The sequence below is a fragment of the Gorilla gorilla genome, chromosome 20, assembly GCF_029281585.2.
Source record: "Gorilla gorilla gorilla isolate KB3781 chromosome 20, NHGRI_mGorGor1-v2.1_pri, whole genome shotgun sequence".
Lineage (NCBI taxonomy): Eukaryota > Metazoa > Chordata > Mammalia > Primates > Hominidae > Gorilla > Gorilla gorilla.
Genome location: NC_073244.2, coordinates 50026006 through 50048910, shown reverse-complemented (window position 1 = coordinate 50048910; position 22905 = coordinate 50026006). Strand labels below are relative to the sequence as shown.

Sequence of the window (22905 nt, the reverse complement as noted above, 5' to 3'; positions counted from 1 at the left end):
GTGAGGGCCGCAAAGAGGATGGATTCCAGGACGTATGTTTGTTTTAACTTGACCGGTAACTTGGCGGGGTGAGCTATTCAAGTCACTTGTACCACAATTAAAAATAACCCAAATAGCGGCTAAGCGCAGTGGCTTACACCTGTAATCCCAGCACTTTGCGAGGCTAAGGCAGGCAGATCACCTGAGGCCAGAAGTTCAAGGCCAGCTTGGCCAACATTGCGAAACCCCATCTCTACTAAAAATACAAAAATTAGCCAGGCGTAGTGGTGGACACCTGGAATCCCAGCTACTCAGGAGGCTGAGGTTGCAGTGAACCGAGATTGCTCCACTGCACTCCAACTTGGGCGACAGAGCAAGACTCTGTCTCAAAATAAAATAAAATAACCCAAATACCCAGGTAACAAGAGGGGCAGCCCTGTCGGAGTGGATCAAAAAGCCTCTGCTCAAGAAGGCAAGGCTACTTCCTCTTCGGTCTGCTCTGAAACTTGCACTTAGTAAAGTGGGAGAAAGGAAGCTGGGTCACGCTGGCCCCAGCTCTGCTCTGTTGTTTTGCTGCCTTTCTGGGAAGAGGAGGAGTGAGGGTCTGCTGTGAAACCACTGTACGGCCACCAGGACATTCACACGGTGCCTGTTTCTTCTGCTTTTTAAAACGTCACCCAGATTCCACTGTCAAGAACTAATAAAGAGAGGAAAGTATCCACATTCCAGTTAATAAATTGTCTCTAAAGAGCAAAATCTGGCTGGGCACAGTGGCTCACGCCTGTAATCTCAGCCCTTTGGAAGGCCCAGGTGGGAGGATCACTTGAGGCCAAGAGTTCAAGACCAGCCTGGGTAACATAGGGAGACCCCCGCCTCTGTAAAAAATTTCAAAATGAGCAAGGTGTGGTGGCATGTGCCTGTAGTCCCAGCTACTCAGGAGGCTGAGGTGGGAGGATCTGCTTGAGCCCAGGAGGTGGAGGCTGCAGTGAGACCCTATCTAAAAAAAAAGCAGGGGCTGGGTGCAGTGGCTCATGCCTGTAATCCCAGCACTTTGGGAGGCTGAAGCCGGCAGATCACAAGGTCAGGAGATCGAGACCATCCTGGCTAACAAGGTGAAACCATGTCTCTACTAAAAACACAAAAAATTAGTTGGGCGTGATGGCGGGCGCCTGTAGTCCCAGCTACTCAGGAGGCTGAAGCAGGAGAATGGCGTGAACCTGGGAGGCGGAGCTTGCAGTGAGCCAAGATCGCGCCACTGCACTCCAGCCTGGGCGACAGAGCAAGACTCCATCTCAAAAAAAAAGGAAAAAAACAAAAGCTCCAACTACTACCGTCTCACCTGTGACAGTGGCACATTTCTTGAGGCACTCCTCCTTGGTCAGGTAATTATTGCTGTTTCCGTCACAGCCCCCATACACAAACAGCTGGCAGGATCCGTCAGTGACATTGTACCACCACCTAGGCATGGAGGCCCGGCATCTGCCCACCACCTTCGACACCAGGCAGAAGTCTGAAACGCGAAGCACAACCCCATTAGCTTGGCAGGGCAATCCTGGCAACAAAGGACACGCACAGACCTGTACATGGATCCCCCAGGAGAACCAGAGCCTTGAGTTCCAGCAGTTCCTCTGTGAGCCGTTTCCCAAGCCCAGATCATCAACAGGCCCACTCAGTGCTTCCTTCCTTGTATAAACACGTCGCCCAACAATAAAGACAGCAACCCACCCATTGAACTGTATTTCAGTTGTGTGTTTTGTCCCCTGTCCCCATTATTGAAGACATGCACATCCAGTGTAGAAACATAACTTTATTTATTTATTTATTTTGGAGAGAGAGTCTCACTCCATCGCCAGGCTGGAGTGTGGTGACTCGATCTCAGCTCACTGCAACCTCTGCCTCCCGGGTTCAAACCATTCTTTTGCCTCACCCTCCTGAGCAACTGGAACTACAGGCGTGCGCCACCATGCTGGGCTTTTTTTTTCTGTACTTTTAGTACAGATGGAGTTTCACCATGTTGCCCAGGCGGGTCTTCAACTCCTGAGCTCAAGCAATCCGCCTGCCTCGGCCTCCCAAAGTGCTGGGATCACAGGCACGAGCCACCACGCCCAATGGAAACATACTTTAAAAAAAAAACAAAAAACAAAAACCTGACTCCAAGACCCTTCTGGATGCTGCCCCATCCCACAGGGCCAAGGGGAGCTTAGGGCTGAAAGGTCAGAGCCAGAGAAGTGAGGTTGGGAAGGAGAGGCGCTATCAGCGCCCTCGGTAGTCCTCACACGCACTTTTCCTGATCTTTCCTGTCCACTCTCTGCCCAGGCAGGCCACAGGACACTCAAATTACTGCAAGAGCCTCAGAAGGAAGCTTCTTAACTCGAGTGACTGCAGCCCAGCCCATGGCTCCAAAGACAACACAGGTCCTACCCCTGCACCACGGCTTGTTACAGCTCCTATTTGGGCCCACCAAGATGGGCCTCTGGGTTTCAAGGCACCCTCAAATCTGGCCCTACTTTAGTAAAAGGGAAACAAAAGCCAATGTTATAAAATTCCAGCCAGAAACACTTCTTGCAAAAGGTCGGTACGCTCTCCTGAAAGGGAGAGAGAAACAATTGCTAGAAGCAACACCTGCACCAAAATAAGCCTTTCCACTGGAAGGACTGAAGGCAACCTGAAAAGAAAACAGCCTGGCTGTGTGGCTCCATGTCTGCTCCTGTATCACGGTTATCACCCCAACCCTAACCCTGGCCTTCACCCACCTCTGCCTGCTCAGCACAAGGGCATTCCAACCTGCACAGGGCCTGGCACAGGGTGCTTGATAAACATGTCTCCAATAAAAGCATCCCACAGCCAAACGCTTGCTTAGATGTTGTCATTGACTCCTCGCTAGTTGTTTTCATGTTTGTTAGGTTTGTTTCACCCACTAGGGATATATCTTTTGTTGTGTCTCCCCAAATATGTCACAGTGATGGGCATGAAACCAGATGTTCCACAGAACACTAATCAATGGACAAAAAAGGTTGCTACTCTGCAAAACAAACAAACACATACATGCCTCCAAGGAAATCCCACCCACACAATAGATCACAGGTAAGTAGCACAGCAGAAAAAGCATCTTCTGAAGCAGGAAATTCCCTATCATTTGAAAAAAGCTAACCATGAAAAGTCACCCGTTAGAGGGTACCTTATCTAGACACTTCATATGAATGAAAGTGTACAGTATGTCCATAAAAGGCAAATCAATAGACACAGGAAGTAGATGAGTGGCTGCTTGGTACCGGGGGTGGGAATGGGGAGTGATGGGTAAAGGGATCTTTAGGGGATGATGAAAATGTTCTAAAATTGGATTGTGGCAATAGCTGCACAGCTCTTTAGAAGGTGCTAAAAATCCTTGGATGATGTACTTAAAACGAGTGATTTTATGATAATTTTTTTTTTTTTTTTTGAGACAGAGTTTCACTCTTGTTGCCCAGGCTGGAGTGCAGAGGTGTGATCTCGGCTAACTGCAACCTCCACCTCCCAGGTTCAAGCTGTTCTCCTGCCTCAGCCTCCCAAGTAGCTGGGATTACAGGCATGCGCCACCACACCTGGCTAATTTTGTATTTTTAGTAGAGATGGGGTGTCACCATGTTGGCCAGGCTGGTCTCGAACTTCTGACTTCAGGTGATCCGCCCATCTCAGCCTCCCAAAGTGCTGGGATTACAGGTATGAGCCACCACGCCCGGCCTATATAATTGTTTTTGAGATAGGGTCTTCCTCTGTCACCTAAGCTGGAGTGCAGTGGCAGGACCATGGCTCGCTGAAGCCTTGCCTCCTAGGGTCAAGTGATCCTCCCACCTCAGCCTCCTGAGTAGCTGGGACTACAAGCAGAAAAAAAAATTTTTTTTTTTAAATAGGGGCACCTTTTTTCCATTACACATCAACCAAAACCAGCTGGCTGTACACCTGGAACAGGTACAATATGCCAAAGGTCACAAAACACATAATCAACAAGGTCCAGAGAAAACAGCAGGAGGAGGTCCTCTGGTGTGTGACTCTGCCCACCCCAACGCTGGGAGCAACACTGCCACCAACAAGACGAGATGAAGAGGACCCACGTGGGACCCAATTACAATCCAAAGCTGAAAACAGCATCAAGGCAAGAGCACCCAACAGCTACAGAGGCGCCAGCAGCCTGTCCGCTGCCCTGCCACAGTGAGCCCTGGCAGCCACTCTGGCTGCTTTGTGTCTTAGCTTCCTGAGCAGTGTCAGACACAGCCTTTTTCCACAATAAACTTCAGGGGAATATTGTACACCTTAAATGGGTGAATCATATGGCATGTGAATTACATCTCAAAACAAAAACCAATAACCTGAGGGAGGGCCCAACACCACCGGGCGCCCAGGCAGGAACCACCCGACACCACACCTGAGAATGAAGCAGGGTGACCCACAGTATCATGGCAGGAACTCGGTAACTTCGTAAGTAAGGGTGCCAGGTACACGTGGCATGTGCCTGAGGGTGTGTAGGAGAAAAAATGCCTATCGAGGGATGGATGGCAGTTACCTTGGTGAATTCAACCCTGCCTAGAACCTGGCCAACATCTTTATAGGCCCAGACATGCACTCTTGCCAGTGCCCTCGTGCTGAGGAGACACAGGAGCACTGGCCTCAGCTAACAGCGCACGGGATGATACATGAGACCACAGCAGCAGGTGATGAATTTACAGTGAGAACATCACTGTATTCTGTCAAGCAGGTTGCATGTTGATGTGAATCAGCAAAACACCTTGGAAAGCAAGCATCAATGGAACACGATGCTTGAAGTCAGAATAAAGTTAGTTTACTGTATGATTCCTAAGAATATTCTCACCAACGGAATCTGTCAGGCAGGCCAAATGCTCACAGTAGCGGCTCAGGACAGCTCTTCCGGAGCATGGTCACGATCTGTCCCTGAGACGCTTCCTTTCTGGGGTGCTGCTGTGAGCCAGTGCCTCTTCTAGCTTGGACGCTTTCTGTTGACATGCTGGGGGCTTCACGACAAGTCTTGCGAGCCTAGGAAGCCATTCTGTGTCTAGACAGCTGCTTACATCTGCTCTAAATATCATTGACTTGGTAGTTTAAGTTTCAGAAAGCAGCCTTATTTTCAGGTTCCTTGGGTAAAGTAGGAAGGAAAGGTAGAACTTCACTGTTGTCCCAGGAGAATTTAGAAACATCTCTTTATGGTCAGGCACGGTGGCTCACGCCTGTAATCCCAGCACTTTGGGAGGCTGAGGCGGGCGGATCACCTGAGGTCAGGAGTTCGAGACCAGCCTGGCCAACATGGCGAAACCCCATCTCTACTAAAAATACAAAAATTAGCTGGGCATGGTGGTGGGCACCTGTAGTCCCAGCTACTCAGGAAGCTGAGGCAGGAGAATCACTTGAGCCTGCAAGGCGGAGGTTGCAGTGAGCCAAGATCTTGCCATCGCACTCCAGCCTGGGCGACAGAGCAAAACTCAGTCTCAAACAAACAAAAAAGAAAAAGAAAAAGTCTCTTTATTAAGAGAAAACTTGGACTAAAAACATGTCTGAAAGACAGATGTTGGTAGTTGTTGAAGCTGTGTGACGGTGCATGGGGGTTTACAAAATGTGTCACTGCTTTGTATATACTTGAAAGTTCTTATAATAATTTTTTTTTTAAGATGGAGTTTTGCTCTTGTTGCCCAGGCTGGAATGCAATGGTGCGATCTCGGCTCACTGCAACCTCCACCTCCCAGGTTCAAGTGATTCTCCTGCCTCAGCCTCCTGAGTAGCTGGGATTATAGGACTGCGCCATCACACCCGCTAATTTCGTATTTTTAGGAGAGACGCGGTTTCACAATGTTGGTGAGGCTGGTCTCGAACTCCTGACCTCAGGTGATCCACCCGCCTCGGGTTCCCAAAGTGCTGGGTTTACAGGCACGAGCCACGGCACCTGGCCAAAAAAAAAAATTTTTTTTTTACTCAAATTTCATTTGAGTAAAAGAGTTCTAAGTAGCAGATTAATTGGCTGAAGTTAGGTCCAAATAAGACTAAATTTAACCATGTCCTTACTATGTTAAGACACACATCTTTTTGTGAGTATGGAAGGAAGCTCCTCGTTGAAGACAAATCATCTCATCTTTTCACATGCTTTTACTAACTGAATTGTTTTTAAGCATCTATGATGTAAACTTTACTCTCAGGCCTGAGAGAACTGAAGTCATGAAAAGGGATTTTGTTTGCTCATTTGTTTTAATGGAGGCAGTGTTCCTTCAGGAAACACAGGCCATATAGTATTCACTTCCACCACAAATAACAACAGTGCATTTTCTCATTCACTGTTCTGCAAAAACCTTGTATTTATTTATTTTGAGACTCAGTCTTACTCTGTCACCCAGGCTGGAGTACAGTGGCATGATCACAGCTCACTGCAGCCTCGACCTCCTGAGCTCAAGCAGTCCTCCCATCTCAGCCTCCTGAGTAGCTGGAACTACAGGCACCCACCACCACGCCCGGCTAACTTTAATTTTTTGTAAAGATGGGGTTCTCACCATGTTGCCCAGGCTGGTCTCAAGTGATCCTCCTGCCTCCGCCTCTGAAAGTGCTGGGATCATAGGCAGGAGCCACAGCACCTGGCTGCATTACTTATTGCCTTCGCCAAGCATGATGCCTGGCATATCATGTGCCCTACCTCTAATGGTCACAATAAAACTGTGAATCACGTAATAATATCTCCGCTTTACAAACGAGAATGCTGAGACTTGAGGTGGTTAAAGTGAGGCAGGGAGCAGTGCCAGGATGAGTTCCCCGTGGTCTGATGAGAGCCCAGGCACTAACACGACCCTTCAGACTGATGGGAAGAAAAAGCCACTGCATCAACAGGCAGCAGGAAAACAGAACTGAGGTTGCCTAAAAGCCAAAACATTCCTCAGGGTCTTTATCACAATCTGAGGGCTCACCAAGGCCAGGCCCTCTGCCAGGCCTCTGTTTTCAGTCACACTCAATGACAGGGTCACAGACACCAACATACCAAAGGAAACGGCCAAGGCTGGGGGGAAATGGGTTGGACACATTTTTAGAAAGTTATTCCTTAATGAGGAATTCTATTATTACGAAATGACAAAATGCTATGTTGGTCTTAGAATAGTATTGGGAAGCAATCATGAAAAATATGACTCAAGTGCTATTTTGTATGCTCACAAATGCTAGGGCAAAATTAAGTACATTCTGTATGTTTTCAAAATGGAGATGGACCAACAGGAAAATGCTGAAAGGAACCAAATTTGGATGAACTCATAAGCTTCAGAATATCTAAGCAAAAGTAGAATTCCTGCCTTTAGGGAAGAGTAACTTTCTTTTGGAAAAGCATCAGAAATGGCTAAAGTCACACATTATCCAAAATATGAACCTCACTTACAAAATCCTCGCAGGCATTCTGAATGTCAGCTATTGCAAAATTGCAAAGCAAACTGGTCTTTGAATGTGTTGGAAAACAAGTTTCTCTGGTTCTGAAGTCACTAGAGCTTTAACCAAGACAATCAGCCGGTGACTAAGACAACAATCTACAGTCTGCTGGATAGATCTGCTGTCACCTTCTAAGAAGGACATTATAGAATTCTGAGGGGTCCCAAGTACTACCAATCTAATCTAATTTTATAGGCTTAGCAAGATAGTACTGGGCCAGTGGCTCACATCTGTAATCCCAGCACTTTGGGAGGCTGAGACGAGCAAATTGCTTGAGCTCAAAAATACAAAAAAAATGAGCCGGGTGTGGTGGTGTGCACCTGCAGTCCCAGCTACTTGAGAGGCTAAGGTAGGAGGATCACCTGTACCGGGAGGCAGAGGATGCAGTGAGCTGAGATTGCGCCACTGCACTCAGGCCTGGGTGACAGAGACCTTGTCTCAAAAACAAAAAAACAAAAAAACAAAACAGATGAGATAGTACCTAATCATTTCCCAAAAATGCATAATTGCAGCTGTGTCTACTTTGCAAAGTAAGAACTTTAATGAAATATTTCAAATATGCTGACGAGTACAGAAAATACCCCATGTCTGGTATATCCACATCTCAGTGTCATCAAATTCTAACATTCTCAAGGACTAAAACATAGAGTAGGCCGGCTGGGCAGATCACCTGGGGTTAGGAGTTCGAGACCAGCCTGGCCAATATGGTGAAACCCCGTCTCTACTGAAAAATACAAAAATTAGCCGGGCGTGGTAGCATGCGCCTGTAGTCTCAGCTCCTTGGGAGGCTGAGGCAGGAGAATCGCTTGAACCCAAGAGGTGGAGGTTGCAGTGAGCCGAGATCACGCCACTGCACTCCAGCCTGGGCAACAAAGCGAGACTTTGTTCTCCAAAAATAAATTAATAAATAAAACATATGGATAGAGCAGAAACCCTTTGCATACCCCTCATTCAATCACATTTGCTCTGCCTCTTCCAAATTAACCCCCTACCACCTTGAACTTGGTGTTTTATTTCATTCATGTTTTTATATCCATTAAAATAAGCTTTGTTTGTTTGTTTTTTTGAGATGGAGTCTCGCTCTGTCGCCCAGGCTGGAGTGCAGTGGTGCGATCTTGGCTCACTGAAAGCTCCGCCTCCTGGGTTCACGCCATTCCCCTGCCTCAGCCTCCCGAGTAGCTGGGACTACAGGCGCCCGCCACCAGGCCCAGCTAATTTTTGTATTTTTAGTAGAGACGGGGTTTCACCATGTTAGCCACAATGGTTTCGATCTCCTGACCTTGTAGTCCACCCGCCTCGGCCTCCCGAAGTGCTGGGATTACAGGCGTGAGCCACCACGCCTGGCCCCGAAACAAGCTTATTTTTAAAACAAGCAAAAATAACTCCTAGGGTTCTAGTTATTGACAGACTCCCATGAGTGCTATGAGCTGAGGCACAAGAGCTTCTTGCCTCACCACGTGCAGGACAGGAAAGCCCAAAGCCACTCCTGAAATGCTTCTCCTCCTCCTCCTCCCACCCATCTGTTTTTTCTAGAACAAGGGTCTGCAAATGTTTTCTATAAGGGGCCAAATACTGAATACAAGCAGCAATTGGCCTGCCCGTCAGTGTGTGATCACACAAAGCAATCTCATAATCAGTGGGAAAAATGATACTGCTCAATGACATTTAAAAATTTTTGTCAGCTGGGCGTGGTGGCTCACACCTGTCATCCCAGCACTTTGGGAGGCTGAGGCAGGTGGATCACTTGAGGTCAGGAGTTCGAGACCAGCCTGACCAACATGAAGAAACCCCATCTGTACTAAAAATACAAAATTAGCCGGGCATGGTGGTGCATGCCTGTAATCCCAGCTATTCGGGAGGCTGAGGCAGGAGAATCGTTTGAACCCAGGAGGCACAGGTTGCAGTGAGCTGATCCATTGCACTCCAGCCTGGGCAACAAGAGTGAAACTTCATCTCTCAAAAAAAAAAAAAAAAAAAAAAAAAATTTTGTCAAGCTGGGCATGGTGGCTCATACCTATAATCCCAGCACTTTGGGAGGCCAAGGCAGGAGGATCATTTGAGGTCACGAGTTCAAGACCAGCCTGGGCAACATAGTGAGACCCTGTCTCTACAAAAAATAAAAAAATTTTTTTGGCCAGATACAGTGGCTTACACCTGTGGTCAGGATTTCAAGACCACCCTGGCTAACATGGCGAAACCCCATCTCTACTAAAAATATAAAACTTAGCCGGGCACGGTGGCGCACGCCTGTAGTCCCAGCTACTCGGGAGGCTGAGGCGGGACAATCACTTGAACTCGGGAGGCGGAGGTTGCAGTGAGCTGAGATTACACCACTGCACTCTAGCCTGGGCGACAGAGCAAGACCCTGTGTCAAAAAAATAAGGAAAGAAAAACTCTATTGGCTATACATGCACAGAGTAACAAAACAAAACAAAACAAACAAACAAACAGAAAGAGTATTTATTTAGCATACTGTAAGTTAAAAACATTAGAAACATTTAGGATTAAAGTGTTAATTTCTTTGCAAAAGAATTTCTAAGGGGAGTTTGAACCGTGCTTGTGGTCTTCTCACCATATAACTTACGACACAGAGCAAGCATCATTTCTACACCTTTTCCAGCAATTGCCAAACACTTTTCTAGATCTGGATCAGCTTTCAACGTTTTATCCTTTGCTCTTTCAATGTCACAAAATTGCTCTCAGAGCTGCTTCACAGAAGAGGCTTTGCCAGTGTTGCTTCCTCTGGGCCACCATCCAGAAAGTCACAACTGCCGCCCTCATTTCTGTGGACAAGAAGCCTTCACAAGCTCCCTGGCTGCAGATCCAGAGTCTCTCCAGTGGCAGAGGGAAGTGCAACACCTCCCGTAAGCTGGTCTACCTCTCCATTTTATGTTTTTATTTTTTTAAGACAGTCTCACTCTGTCGTCCAGGCTGGAATGCAATAGCGCGATCTCGGCTCACTGCAACCTCTGCCTCCCGGGTTCAAGTGATCTCCTGCCTCAGCCTCCCGAGTAGCTAGGCCTCCAGGAGTGTACTACCACACCTGGCTACTTTGTGTATTTTCAGTAGATAGGGTTTTGCTGTGCTGGCCAGGCTGGCCTCAAACTCCTAACCTCAAGTGATCTGCCTACCTCGGCCTCCCAAAGTGCTGGGATTACAGGCGTGAGCCACCTTAGCGAAAAACACTGCAGGACACCTTTCCTAAAAACAACTAACATCACTAAAAATAAGTCCCCTCTTTTCATTAAAAACACTTGGAATTCTAAGGATAGTAGCCAAGGAGAAATTATTTGCTATAAAAATCCCCAGACATGCCACTCCTTAGTATCAAAAAGCAAAGAAAGCTCTGAAGAGTCATTTAATCCAAGAGTTTCAAAGAACTCCATCTCAAAAAAAGAAAGAAAAAAAATTGTTGTGAAGATTAAAGGAGTTTTTAATCCATTATAATTGCTTAAAATAGTATTTGGCACACAGCTTTTTTTTTTTTTTTTTTGAGACAGGGACTTGCCCTGTCACCCAGGCTGGAGTACAGTGGTACAATCTTGGCTCACAGTAGCCTTGACCTGTGCTCAGTGACCCACCCACCTCAGCCTCCAAGTAGCTGGGACTATAGGCGTGTGCCACCATACCCGGTTAATTTTTGCATTTTTTGTAGAAACGAGTTTTCACCATGTTGCCCAGACTAGTATTGAAGTCCTGGGCTCAAATGATCCACCCACCTCAGCCTCCTGAAGTGCTGGGATTACAGGCGTGAGCCACCGCACCTGGCCTGGCACAAAACTTTTAACAAATAGTAGATATTGTATCTTTACGATTGTATTTTTTATGAAGACAGGACTAATATAGGGACAGTCAGAATAAAGAGAATGACACATTTCACTACAGAGTCCAACCAAGCATGCTGACGGAGAGGATAAGCAGGAAGAGGATATACAGGGAAGGCCAAAAGTACAACCTCAAGCCAAACCAATGATGTCTTATCTTCACCTGGAAGAAGACAATGGCAAACCACCACACGGGTCAAAGTCCTGCATGGCTACAAGATCAGGATATGCTGGACTGGGAGGCAGAAAGCCAGAGGGAGGGACTGGTGGAAAAAACAAACACCAAAACAAATGAAGCAACACAAACCCTCCATGCTTTCCACACCTACCTGCCCTTGCACTTCAAGCATCTTTTCACCACGGAATGAATGAGAGCATCTTAAAAAGAGGTACTGAGGCCCGGCACAGTGGCTCACGCCTGTAAGCCCAGAACTCTGGGAGGCCGAGGCAGATCACCTGAAGTCAGGAGTTCAAGAAAACAGGTACTGAATGACAGGAGGTACTGAAGCCTATTTCAATTCTACCAAGCCAGATTCCAAAGGTGACATTTACTGTGCAATCAACCTTATTTTAAGGTGATCTATAAATCTACCTACTTTGGTTAGCTGGCTAGGGTCTATATATTTGAGTGTTTCTGTTTCCAGTACAGAAAGCTACCAACTACCCATCTCCTCTAGGCTTGGGTGTCTGGAAGTTTTCATTATTGAGACAATTCAGAACCTTTCAAAAAAAAACCTCAGGTATTTATGAGGAAAGAACATTTACAATTACAAATCCTACTTAAGTTATGAGGCTCATAAAATCTTGGTGTTTCAGATATAAAATCTTGGTATTTTCTATATAAAATATTTAGATATAAAAGTTTACATTTCAGGCCGGGCACGGTGGCTCGTGCCTGTAACCCCAGCCCTTTGGGAGGCTGAGGCAGGTGGATCACCCGAGGTCAGGAGTTCAACACCAGCCTGGCCAACATGGTGAAACCCCGTCTCTACTAAAAATACAAAAAAATGAGCCCGGCGTGGTGGCGCATGCTTGTAATCCCAGTTACTCAAGAGGCTGAGGCAGGAGAATTGCTTGAACCCAGAAGGTGGAGGTTGCAGTGAGCCGAGATCGCACCACTGCACTCCAGAGTCTGGGCGACAGAGACTCCATATCAAAAAATAAAAAATTTACATTTCATAACCTATCAGCACAATGCAACTCATCACTACTCATGCCTACCATCACTCCATATTCCACTCTGAAACAAGACTATTAAGTCTACCCTCACCTCAATCCATAACAAGAATCCGAGCAGCCCATCTGAATAGCTGGGAAGGAAACAATAGTTTCAAATCTTCTAAGAAACTGTCTGCTGTTAATTCACATTCAGCCATTCTTTACCTTGTGCAAATCATGGACCATTTTCAGAACTGAGGAAAGCTCTTGGACCCTCTCTCTGGAATGGTGTTTCTCAACCTTTTTTCATTATTACCTTCCCCCTAAGACTTTTTGGAAATGTTTTTCCTAATCGCCCCACGCAATTTTAATACCACAGACATACTATATATCTGTTCATGTAGAGCGGCCCTTCAAAAGGTCACAAACTATTATAGTATCTTTTTGTTCCCCCACCCCTTTAAGAACATGCCATACACTCTAAATGACAGACCCTGGCATACACATGGACAAACTATCACATATAAAATTGTTTTGAGATGGGGTCTCGCTCTGTCGCCCAGGCTGGAGTGCAATGGTGTGATCTCGGCTCACTGCAACCTCCACTTCCTGGGCTCAAGCAATTCTCCCACCTCAGCCTCCCACATAGCTGGGACTACAGGCTGACTAGTTTTTTGTATTTTTTGTTTCACCATGTTGAAACTCCTGAGTCAAGCAATCCACCTGCCTCAGCCTCCTAAAGTGCTGGGATTACAGGCGTGAGCCATTGTGCCCAGCAGTATCACATAAAACTGAAGGACTTCAGATTAAGGGACTTCTGAGGCCATGGACCCTGGGCCCAGTCAGGAATCACCCTGAGCTCCATCTCCAACACGTGTGAGTAAAACAACATGTGAATTCTTGCCCTCTTTTTTTTTTTGAGATGGAGTCTCACTCTGTCTCCCAGGCTGGACTGCAGTGGCGTGATCTCGGCTCACTGCAACCTCCGCCCTCCGAGTTCAAGCGATTCTCCTGCCTCAGCCTCCAGGCGCCTGCCACTGTGCCCGGCTAATTTTTTTTTGTATTTTTAGTAGAGATGGGGTTTCAACATCTTGGCCAGGCTGGTCTTGAACTCCTGATCTCGTGATCCACCCACCTCGGCCTCCCAAAGTGCTGGGATTACAGGCATGAGCCACTGCACCCGGCCAAACATGTGGTGGTCTCTTGTAACTGGCTCCTCTCACTTAGCATAACATTTTTTTTTTTTTTTTGAGACAGAGTCTTGCTCTGTTGCCCAGGCTGGAGTGCAGTGGCATGATCTCGGCTCACTGCAAGCTCCGCTTCCTGGGTTCACGCCATTCTCCTGCCTTAGCCTCCCAGATAGCTGGGACTACAGGCGCCCGCCACCACACGAGGCTAATTTTTTTGTATTTTTAGTAGAGACGGGTTTTCACCGTGTTAGCCAGGATGGTCTCGATCTCCTGACCTCGTGACCCGCCTGCCTCGGCCTCCCAAAGTGCTGGGGTTACAGGCGTGAGCCACCACACCCGGCCTCACCCTCATTTCTAAAACGGCTTCTAATCATAAAAAGCATATTTCAAATAAACTTCAAAATAAGTAAACTCTAGCTCCTACTTCACCTGCCAAGGAAAATAAAACAACAAAAAAAGTAAATAAACTCCAAAGTTCCTGGGCCTCAGCATCAACATCAGCACTTCTTTACAGGGAGTTTTCAAAAAGATGTTGCCAGAAACAACCAGGAAATGACACTTGTGAGGAGGATCTTGCAGGACATCGGAATCCACACTCTAATGTCCACATTAGTCATGGCCAGTGGGCCAAGGCCTCCTGGGGCTAATGGAGTCATTTCAGTGTGACTCCTGCTGGGCTCTCTCCCGCCTCACATGAGCCACAGGCTTATCACCCCTTATTCAGCCTCCCCTGTAGCCTCCAGACATGGCAAACAGAAGCTCTGCATGCATTCTGCAAATGGCTGGGGATGGGTAAAATGAGAAACAGGGTGGGGAGCAGGGTGAAAGAGGAGAAGTGTGATTTCTCCATTGCAGGCTGAGCTCTCAAATACTGACTGGGCAAAGCAATGTTTCCAGTGGAAAGGGGCCAGTCTCCCGCGGAGACCTGAAGGCAAGGCCCTCAACCTTCTTTAGGAACTGCAACCGTTTGAACCTCAGAAGCCCCCATTTTCAGTGCTAAGCACACCAACCCTGACACTCATCACCAGACATACACTCATCTGTTCATTTATTGTACTGTCTTCCTCTCATTATGACACGTCTGCCATGGATGGGGGAGGGGGTCTATTTTGTTCAGTGCTCTAATTTGAGTGAGTCAGTGCCTGGCAATTGGTGGGTGCTCAATAAACATTTGCTGACTATATCAGTGAATAAGATTTCGAACTACCCTGGAACCAAACTGCCTTGCCTGCAAGTAGGACAAGCACTCCTTCTATGGAGGATAAGAATAATGTGAGAAGCTGCTTTAGAGAATTCCCAGCTGATCGCCAACACCAGCTTTACTTTAGCTCTTCTGTCATCTTATCTTTGACCACCAGGGTCACGACTATCCATGGGGGTAAGGAGGAAAGTAAAGAAAGGGTGGCAACTAATAACACGTCTGTGGAGTCTGCTGGAAAGCTTACTTTTTAGTTAAGGTTCTACAGACACTATAATTAACCTGAGAGGTCCATGGATTTCGAAAATCCCTTGGAAGTGCAGGAGAGGGCTGGGCCACGTGGCTCGAGCCTGTAATCCCAGCACTTTGAGAGGCTGAGGTGGGCAGATCACCTGAGGTCGGGAGTTCGAGACCGGCCTGGCCAACATGTTGAAATCCCATCTCAGGCCGGGCGCGGTGGCTCACGCCTGTAATCCCAGCACTTTGGGAGGCCGAAGCAGGCGGATCACAAGGTCAGGAGATCGGGACCATCCTGGCTAACACGGTGAAACCCCGTCTCTACTAAAAATACAAAAAATTAGCCGGGCGCGGCGGCAGGTGCCTGTAGTCCCAGTACTCGGGAGGCTGAGGCAGGAGAATGGTGTGAATCCGGGAGGCGGAGCTTGCAGTGAGCCGAGAACGTGCCACTGCACTCCAGCCTGGGCGACAGAGCGAGACACTCCGTCTCAAAAAAAAAAAAAAAAAAAAGAAATCCCATCTCAACTAAAAATACAAAAATTAGCTGGGTGTGGTGGTGCACACCTATAACCCCAGCTACTCAGGAGGATGAGGCAGGAGAATCGCTTGAACCCAGGAGGCAGAGGTTGCAATGAGCCAAGATGGCGACACTTCACTCCAGTCTGAGTAACACAGCAAGACTCTGTCTCAAAAAAAAAAAAAAAAGGTGCAGGAGAGGTTCTCAAATAAGTGTTGCCCTGCTTGCCTCCAGTGGAAATTCCCAAGAAGAATCAACAAAGGACCTTGAACCATCCTGGCTAACACGGTGGTGAGACCCTGTCTCTACTAAAAATACAAAAAATTAGCCGGGCGTGGTGGCGGGCGCCTGTAGTCCCAGCTACTCAGGAGGCTGAAGCAGGAGAATGATGTGAACCCGGGAGGTGGAGCTTGCAGTGAGCTGAGATCGCGCTACTGCACTCCAGACTGGGCGATGAGAGAGACTCCGTCTCAAAAAAAACCCAAAAAAACAAAACAAACAAAAACAAAAACAAAAGACCTTAAGCCAAGTAACCATTAACACAAGTTCTGATGCCCAGGGCCAGGCACAAAGTTATTGGCAGCAAGAACTACACCTAACTGGCCACTCCTAAAGGACCTTTCAAGTTTCTATTCTGCGGAGGAAATACATGATCTGGCCTGGTGTTGAGCAACATTACACATTTCAGGACCCTCAAAATACCAGGATTTACCACCTGGGTGGGGAAAAGGAAAAGAAAAAAATCCTGCATATCTGCAGCTACCTGATATAAGGATTTCCCCAACAGCCAGCCGTAACACACATACACACACACACACAAACACACACACACACACACACACGCACACACGCGCGCGCGCGTGCTCTCTGTCTCACACTGTAATGTGCAATTTATAAAGAGCTGTTACATGTTACCATTTACTAAATGGAGCATATGTTTAAGGTAAGGGTCACAAGCCAAAGGACTACAGAGACAGAGGGCAAGCAGTAGCTGAGATGAGGCAGGCTGAGTAAGATCTACAGGCTAGGGAGTGGCATATCTCCTGCCTGAAAGAGGTACTCGGCTCTTGCCGGGGACTGCTGGGCAGGAAAACAGGCCTGTGTTCTGGTTTGGTTCCATTACATCTTCATGTCTTTCAGGCAAAGCCAAAAACTACATTTTTATGTTTAAAAAATCCCAATTCTGGAAAATGTACAAGTCACATAAAGGCTGTGTGAAGCTTCCTGGGAGTGGCCAGTTTATAATCTCTGCGTGCTTTCCACTCCAGATGGTAACTGTCCCTAACGCTAGATAGGGGAGCTTTCTCACCTGGCATAAGCTCAGCTTTCCCCCCACCTCTGTCTGCAGAGGTTGGAGTCAGGACACTCTTTGTCCGGCCCGTCCACCTGTCCCTTCCCACCTGCCCTCACTACTCAGAGCGTCACCAACACATCAATCATAGACCACATGATGCTTCTCACAAGAAGCCCCGATCCCTGAGTTAACCCTCACTCTCACACGGTGGGGCCTGCTTTGTCCCCATCTCCCCTCCCCCAACTCCTGGGCCCTCTGGCACTCAGGACTGGTCTTGAGCAAACCTTCCATGTCCTCAATCTCCTCTGAACATTGTTGCCACCCTCTTACCTAATTGGAATCTCCCCTGAGGGCACACCTCCTGGGGCCCTTCCAAGTGGGGAGGTCTCCTTGCTCCTGGGAGCTGCTTCTGGACTGTTCTCCCTCCACCCTCCCCAAAACCCCCAGCTGGGAGACTCCCATTATTAGAGTAAATCATTCACTACCCCGCCTGGCACGTTATCTGCCAACCCAGACAACTACTCCTTCCTTCCCAACTTTAGCTCCGGGCCTGCCACCTCTCCCGCTGCTCTTATGATCATTCTTGGAGATTTCTATATCCAGGTAGATGGTCCTCTGACCTCTAGGTCCCAAGACCTCCAGCTGATCTCGTCCCACCCTCGCCCCCCCGCTTCCTCTCAGGGTCACACCTAGACCTGTCTCAGTAACTGCCACCTCTTCAGAACCTCCCTCTCATGCATCTCACTCACTACTCACTGCATCCTATCTGTCTGGTTCATTTCCTTCAGAACCTCAACTCCAACAATCTGCTGGCCCTACCATCTATCTCGGCCCTCCGCCCCCTCATGTTTTCATACAGAATAAATTCCTTGACCAACCCCCATCCTCCCTCCCTCACACATTCTCTGTTCACTCCTCCCTCACCACCACACTCATCCGGCAGCACCTGAGCCACTGCATGGAGCTTCAGCAACACCACACTCCCAGTGGATGACTCGCTTCCGGAGAAAACAGAAGCAATCAGGAAGGAGCGAGGAAAAAAAAATCAAAACTGCCTCCTGCCTCCAATTAAGTTGTTCAAGCTTTCAAACAAACAGAACTTACGATGAGTGAGGGCATGAGTTCACCCAGTCAGACACTAGGACTTCTGAAAGGTCAGTAGGTCCAGCCGGCAGCAGCAGTCAGGTAGGCCACTCTGAACAGAGAAGGCCTCTGCAGTGAGACCTGGCTTTGTCAATTACTACTACCGAGTGACCTCGGGCAAGGCACGTTAACTTCACCACCGCACCCGGCTGTTTCAAAGGTTAAACGGCACATCCCAGCTCAGAGTAAGCACCAGAGGTAGCAAGAGGCCACATCCCAGCTCAGAGTAAGCACCAGAGGTAGCAAGAGGCCAGGTAACTGGGAGGTACATCCTAACGTAATTACTTCAACTGAAAAAGTCCAGCAGAGCTGCCAAATTCTGGTTCTAATTGCAAGAATGAGCAATGTCTGCATTCCTGACTCCCAGTCACCTACAGCTGAGCCTCTCCCCACCAATTCACTTTTTTCTCCTGCCTGGGGCACAGAGAAATTAACCAGTCCCCAGAAGTTACCACACGTGATGACTTGGTGCACACCTAGCCTGCTCTCTTTTTTTTTTTTTTTTTTTGAGACTGAGTCTTGCTGGGTCGCCCAGGCTGCTGTGCAGTGGCTTGATCTCAGCTCACTACAGCCTCCGCCTCTGGGCTTCAAGCGATTCTCCTGCCTCAGCCTCCCGAGTAGCCGGGACTACAGGCATGCACCACCATGCCCAGCTAATTTTTGTATTTTTGGTAGAGACGGGGTTTCATCATGTTGCCTAGGGTGGTGTTGAACTCCTGGCCTCCAGTGATCTGCCCGCCTTGGCCTCCCAAAGTTCTAGGATTACAGGCATGAGACACATCGCCCGGCCTTCTTTTTTTTTTTTTTTGAGATGGGAGTTTCACTCTTGTTGCCCAAGCTGGAATGCAGTGGCGCGATCTTGGCTCACTGCAACATCCGCCTCCCGGGTTCAAGCACCAGTACCTGTCTATAAAGCTCTAGGCCATCTCCCACCTAGGAGATGCCTAGGAGATGCCTAGGAGGTAGGCAGCCTACCTCTCCCACCTCCCATCCTCCTCCAGTCCTCCCCTCCTTCACGCCTGCTCCAGCCAGGCTGGCTCTGTTTTTTCCCTGAACCCAACCAAGCTTGTTCCAGCTTCAAGGCCTTTGTACTATATTGCCTGCAACTGGACACTGGTCCCCCAGGTCTCCGTGTGGCTACTGCCTCCTCATTCTTCATGTTAGAGCTCAGATGTCACCCTCCTCACGGAGACCTCCCCCGACCACCTGAGCTAAAGCCGCCCCCAACATCTTACGTCACCCTGTTGGTGTACTTCACCTGGTTCATTTAATTCTCAGTAACTTAATCTCATGGCAAGTGCTTTTTAAACCTTCACTAGCTCTGCCTCTCCCACTGGAATATTAGCTCTGTGAATGCAGGAACCCAGCTAGTCTGAGTTAACTGTTATAACCAGCGCCAGTGCCTGACACGTAGCAGGGCCTCAGTAAGTTTTGCTGAATCAATGAATTCTTGCTTTCAAGAGAGCTCTTTTCAAAACACGCTGGTGCTTGTCTGAAGCAGTTAAGGTTATAACAACACTTGTTCAAAGAGACCTTTCAGGCCACACTTCCTTAAGAGTGTAGAAGTTTAAATCACCTTATTCACCACCGACTTCTAAGGGCCAATTCAAAGACCCCAACACCAGCTGCTCAACGCCAATACTCTCTCGCGCCTTAGCAGAGCTTCCTCTTCCCCAACGCTTGTTTCCTTTCTTGCTCCCTCCTTCTCGGGCACCTACTTTACTGCAACTCAACTACAAAAACTCAGGGGAGGCTCTTGTCCAATCTCCAAAGAGGCAGGGGTGAGATGGGCGTCTTCCGAGTCTAAAACGGCCACCAGGTCACCCAACCCAACCCCCACCATCTCACAGGCCTGGCCTCTCCCTGAGCTTTGGCCATGGAACTTTCCACCGCCAGGAGAAGGCTGGTCTTCAATTCGGCTCCTCACCCCGTTCTTGCCACAGGAAGGGGCAGTGCCACGCCTTCTTGGTCAATATCCCTTGACTCTTCCTCCACCCGAAGGAAACTCTCCTAACCCTCGCTCCTCCGCCCGTCTTCGCTGTCGAAGGCTCCCAAACCTCATTTCAAGGCTCAATCCTCCAGGGCTGGTTCCACGACACCCGCTGAACGACATCAAGTAGCCCCCAGTTTCCTCCCCCGTCAGTTCTCCCTGCTCAGACCCCCGTTGACCCCCGAGCCTCTGCCCCCTGCGCCCCGCCTCCAGCCTACCCGCCCGGCCCTCACCGTGGATGCTGCGTTCTCGGTCGGCTGCCAGGACCCCAGAGAGGAGCAGCGATCCCAGCAGGGCGAGAAGCGCCCGGCTCCGCCTGAGCCCGCACAGCTGCGCCATGGCCAGCTCAGCCGAGACGCGCAGGCGACGCCACCAGCCGTTGGGGTCTCGCGATCAGGTGCGGGAAGCCCCTCGCCGCGCACGCGCACTGGAGCGCCTCGCTTTCAGGTGCCGACGCTCCGGGAGGGTCCGCCAGGTGCCAAAGCCCCCGGAAGTCGCCTTTCCGGACCTTCAGTGTGGGGACGCCCGGCCTTCTCGGCGCGCGATGCCTGGGTCTGCTCCTCACTCGCGCCCTCGCCGCCTGCGACGCTCAACGGCCCTCAGCGCGTTCAGAGCCCCGCTACACCTCCCAACGCGCGGAGGTCGCCAGAGCCAATGGCGAACGCCTATTGGAAGCGGCTGCCGAAGGTGGCCGGGCAGGCAGGGGGCGGGGCCCACCTGGCCAGGCAGGGCGAGCTGGGCGCAGGCGCAAAGGGCAGGCACCTGCGCGGCCGCTCCCCCGCCCTGGGCGCACCTGGGCCCGCCCCTGGTGCCGGGGAAGAGGCGGGGCTTGCGCGGGCCTCGCCCCCAACAGAACCTGGCGGGGCGGGGCGTCTGCCCGCTGAGCACCTGCCACCCTTCCCTTGGGCTTGGTGACGACATCCGAGGAGGGCCTTCGCTCTAGGACTGGCCTCAGGGTGGGAGGAGGGGGCGGCAGACACGCCTTTCTTGGAAGCCTGTGGTTTTCTGCCCGCCTCGCCGCAGCTTTCCTGTGAATTCCTTCCTGAATTCAAAGTTCACTGGGCTCATGCTCCAGGGCTTAATGCTGGGGACCCAGCGGTGGCCATGCCAGACTGGTCCCTGAGTCACCAAACAGGAACGGCCCAGAGTAGTGATAGCGGAAGCGTAGCACAAAGTGATGAAAGCTGTGATGGGGAAGGCCAAGCTGAGGGATCAGAGGCTGGGTCGCTAGAAAACCAGGGCATGATGGGAGCCCAGACAGCTTTCCCATCCAGCCTGAGAGAGGGCCAAGGAGGGCTTCCTGGAGGAGGTGATAGGCCCATGCAAAAACAGCCCCGAGCCCCGGCTCCAAGGTTCTCAGGACAGATATGGAGACAAATACTTAGCACAGGCAGCATCAGAATTGAGAGGAAGTAAGCCCCTGGGGAAACCCAGGGAAGACACCTGACCAAGCCTGGGAGTCAAAGAGGGCGTCCTGGAAGAGGAGTTACGTGAACTGACTCTAGAAAGGGGAATGGAGTGGGGCAGGCACACGAATAGAGGACAGCCAACAAGGTAATAAAAATAAATGCATTATTATTGAAAACACTTTTAGATTCTTTTTTTTTTTTTTTGAGATGGAGTTTTGCTCTTGTTGCCCAGGCTGGAGTGCAATGGAGTGATCTTGGCTCACTGCAGCCTTGACCTCCTGGGCTCAAGGGATCCTCCCACCTCAGCCTCCCAAGTAGCTGGGACTACAGATATGAGCCACCACATCCAGCTAATTTTTAAATTTTTTGTGGAGACAGGGGTCTTGCTATGTTGCCCAGGCTGGTCTCAAACTCCTAGCTTCAAGGGATCCTCCTGTCTCATCCTTCCAAAAGTGTTGTATTACAGGCGTGAACCACCACACCTGGCCTGAAAACACTTTGACTGTGCTATACAGAAAATGAATCAGGGGCTGGGATGGAAAATAACAAGAGATCTTTTGAATGGGGTGGCGGAGGAAGGGCTCTGTGAGGGGTGGCTTTGATAATGAACTCTGAAGGATGATAAAGGCCAAGGGACAAACATTCCAAGAATCAGGAACCGGCAAATGCGGAGGTCTTCAGGCAGGAAAGAGAATAGTGTGTTCAGAAGCCAGGGCCACTCCCACTCTTCAGCCTCCCTCCTAGCATAATAATACATGAAAAGCCGTAACTGAGTTATCAAAATGGTGTTTACCTTAAACAATGGAAGTCTAACCTTGCAGTGAGGTCATGGGACTCAAGGTGGAGTCTGAATGTGAGGCCAAAGGTCTCCCCCAGCACTTGAATCTCCCACTGCCACTCAGGCCCACTAAACCTAGGCTTGAGCATGAAAACAGAGAAGTATGTGCTGAGCTGTCAAGGCTTGGAAGAAGGTATAGGCCTCTTCTTTCTTTATTTTATTTTATTTTGAGACAGAGTTTCACCTGTTGTCCAGGCTGGAGTGCAATGCCGTGATCTCAGCTCACTGCAACCTCCACCTCCCGGATTCAAGCAACCCTCCTGCCTCAGCCTCCTGAGTAGCTGGGATTACAGGCACCACCCGCCACCACGCCCAGCTAATTTCTGTATTTTTTGTAGAGATGGAGTTTCACCATGTTGGCCAGGCTGGTCTCGAACTTCTGACCTCACGATCCGCCCACCTTGACCTCCCAAAGTGCTGGGATTACAGGCGTGAGCCACTGCATCTGTCCAGTTTTGAACTTTAAACACAAAAACTCAAAAAGAGGGCTGGGCGCAGTGGCTCATGCCTGTAATCCCAGCACTTAGGGAGGCCAAGGCGGGTGGATCACGAGGTCAGCAGATCGAGACCATCTTGGCTAACACGGTGAAAAAATCAAAAAGATTAGCCGGGTGTGGTGGCGGGAGCATGTAGTCCCAGCTATTCGGGAGGCTGAGGCAGGAGAATCTCTAGAACCCGGCAGGCGGGG

The 22905-nt window shown here is 49.3% G+C and overlaps 1 protein-coding gene across 2 annotated transcripts in view; it reads right to left on the bottom strand.

Annotated features, from left to right (window-relative positions):
* Positions 1 to 21144, bottom strand: part of SPINT2 (serine peptidase inhibitor, Kunitz type 2) — a 28427-nt gene extending 7283 nt beyond the window's left edge. The window contains exons 1-2 of one of the 2 annotated variants that reach the window (XM_004060657.5): positions 20204 to 21144; positions 1319 to 1489 (exon numbers count right to left, since the gene is read on the bottom strand). In XM_004060657.5, the coding sequence (XP_004060705.1) occupies positions 1319 to 1489; positions 20204 to 20309 (277 nt within the window). In that variant the 5' untranslated portion in view covers positions 20310 to 21144. The remainder of the gene's footprint in view (positions 1 to 1318; positions 1490 to 20203) is intronic. The other variant, XM_055369267.2, reaches the window with a different exon arrangement.
* Between the last annotated feature and the right edge of the window lie 1761 nt (positions 21145 to 22905).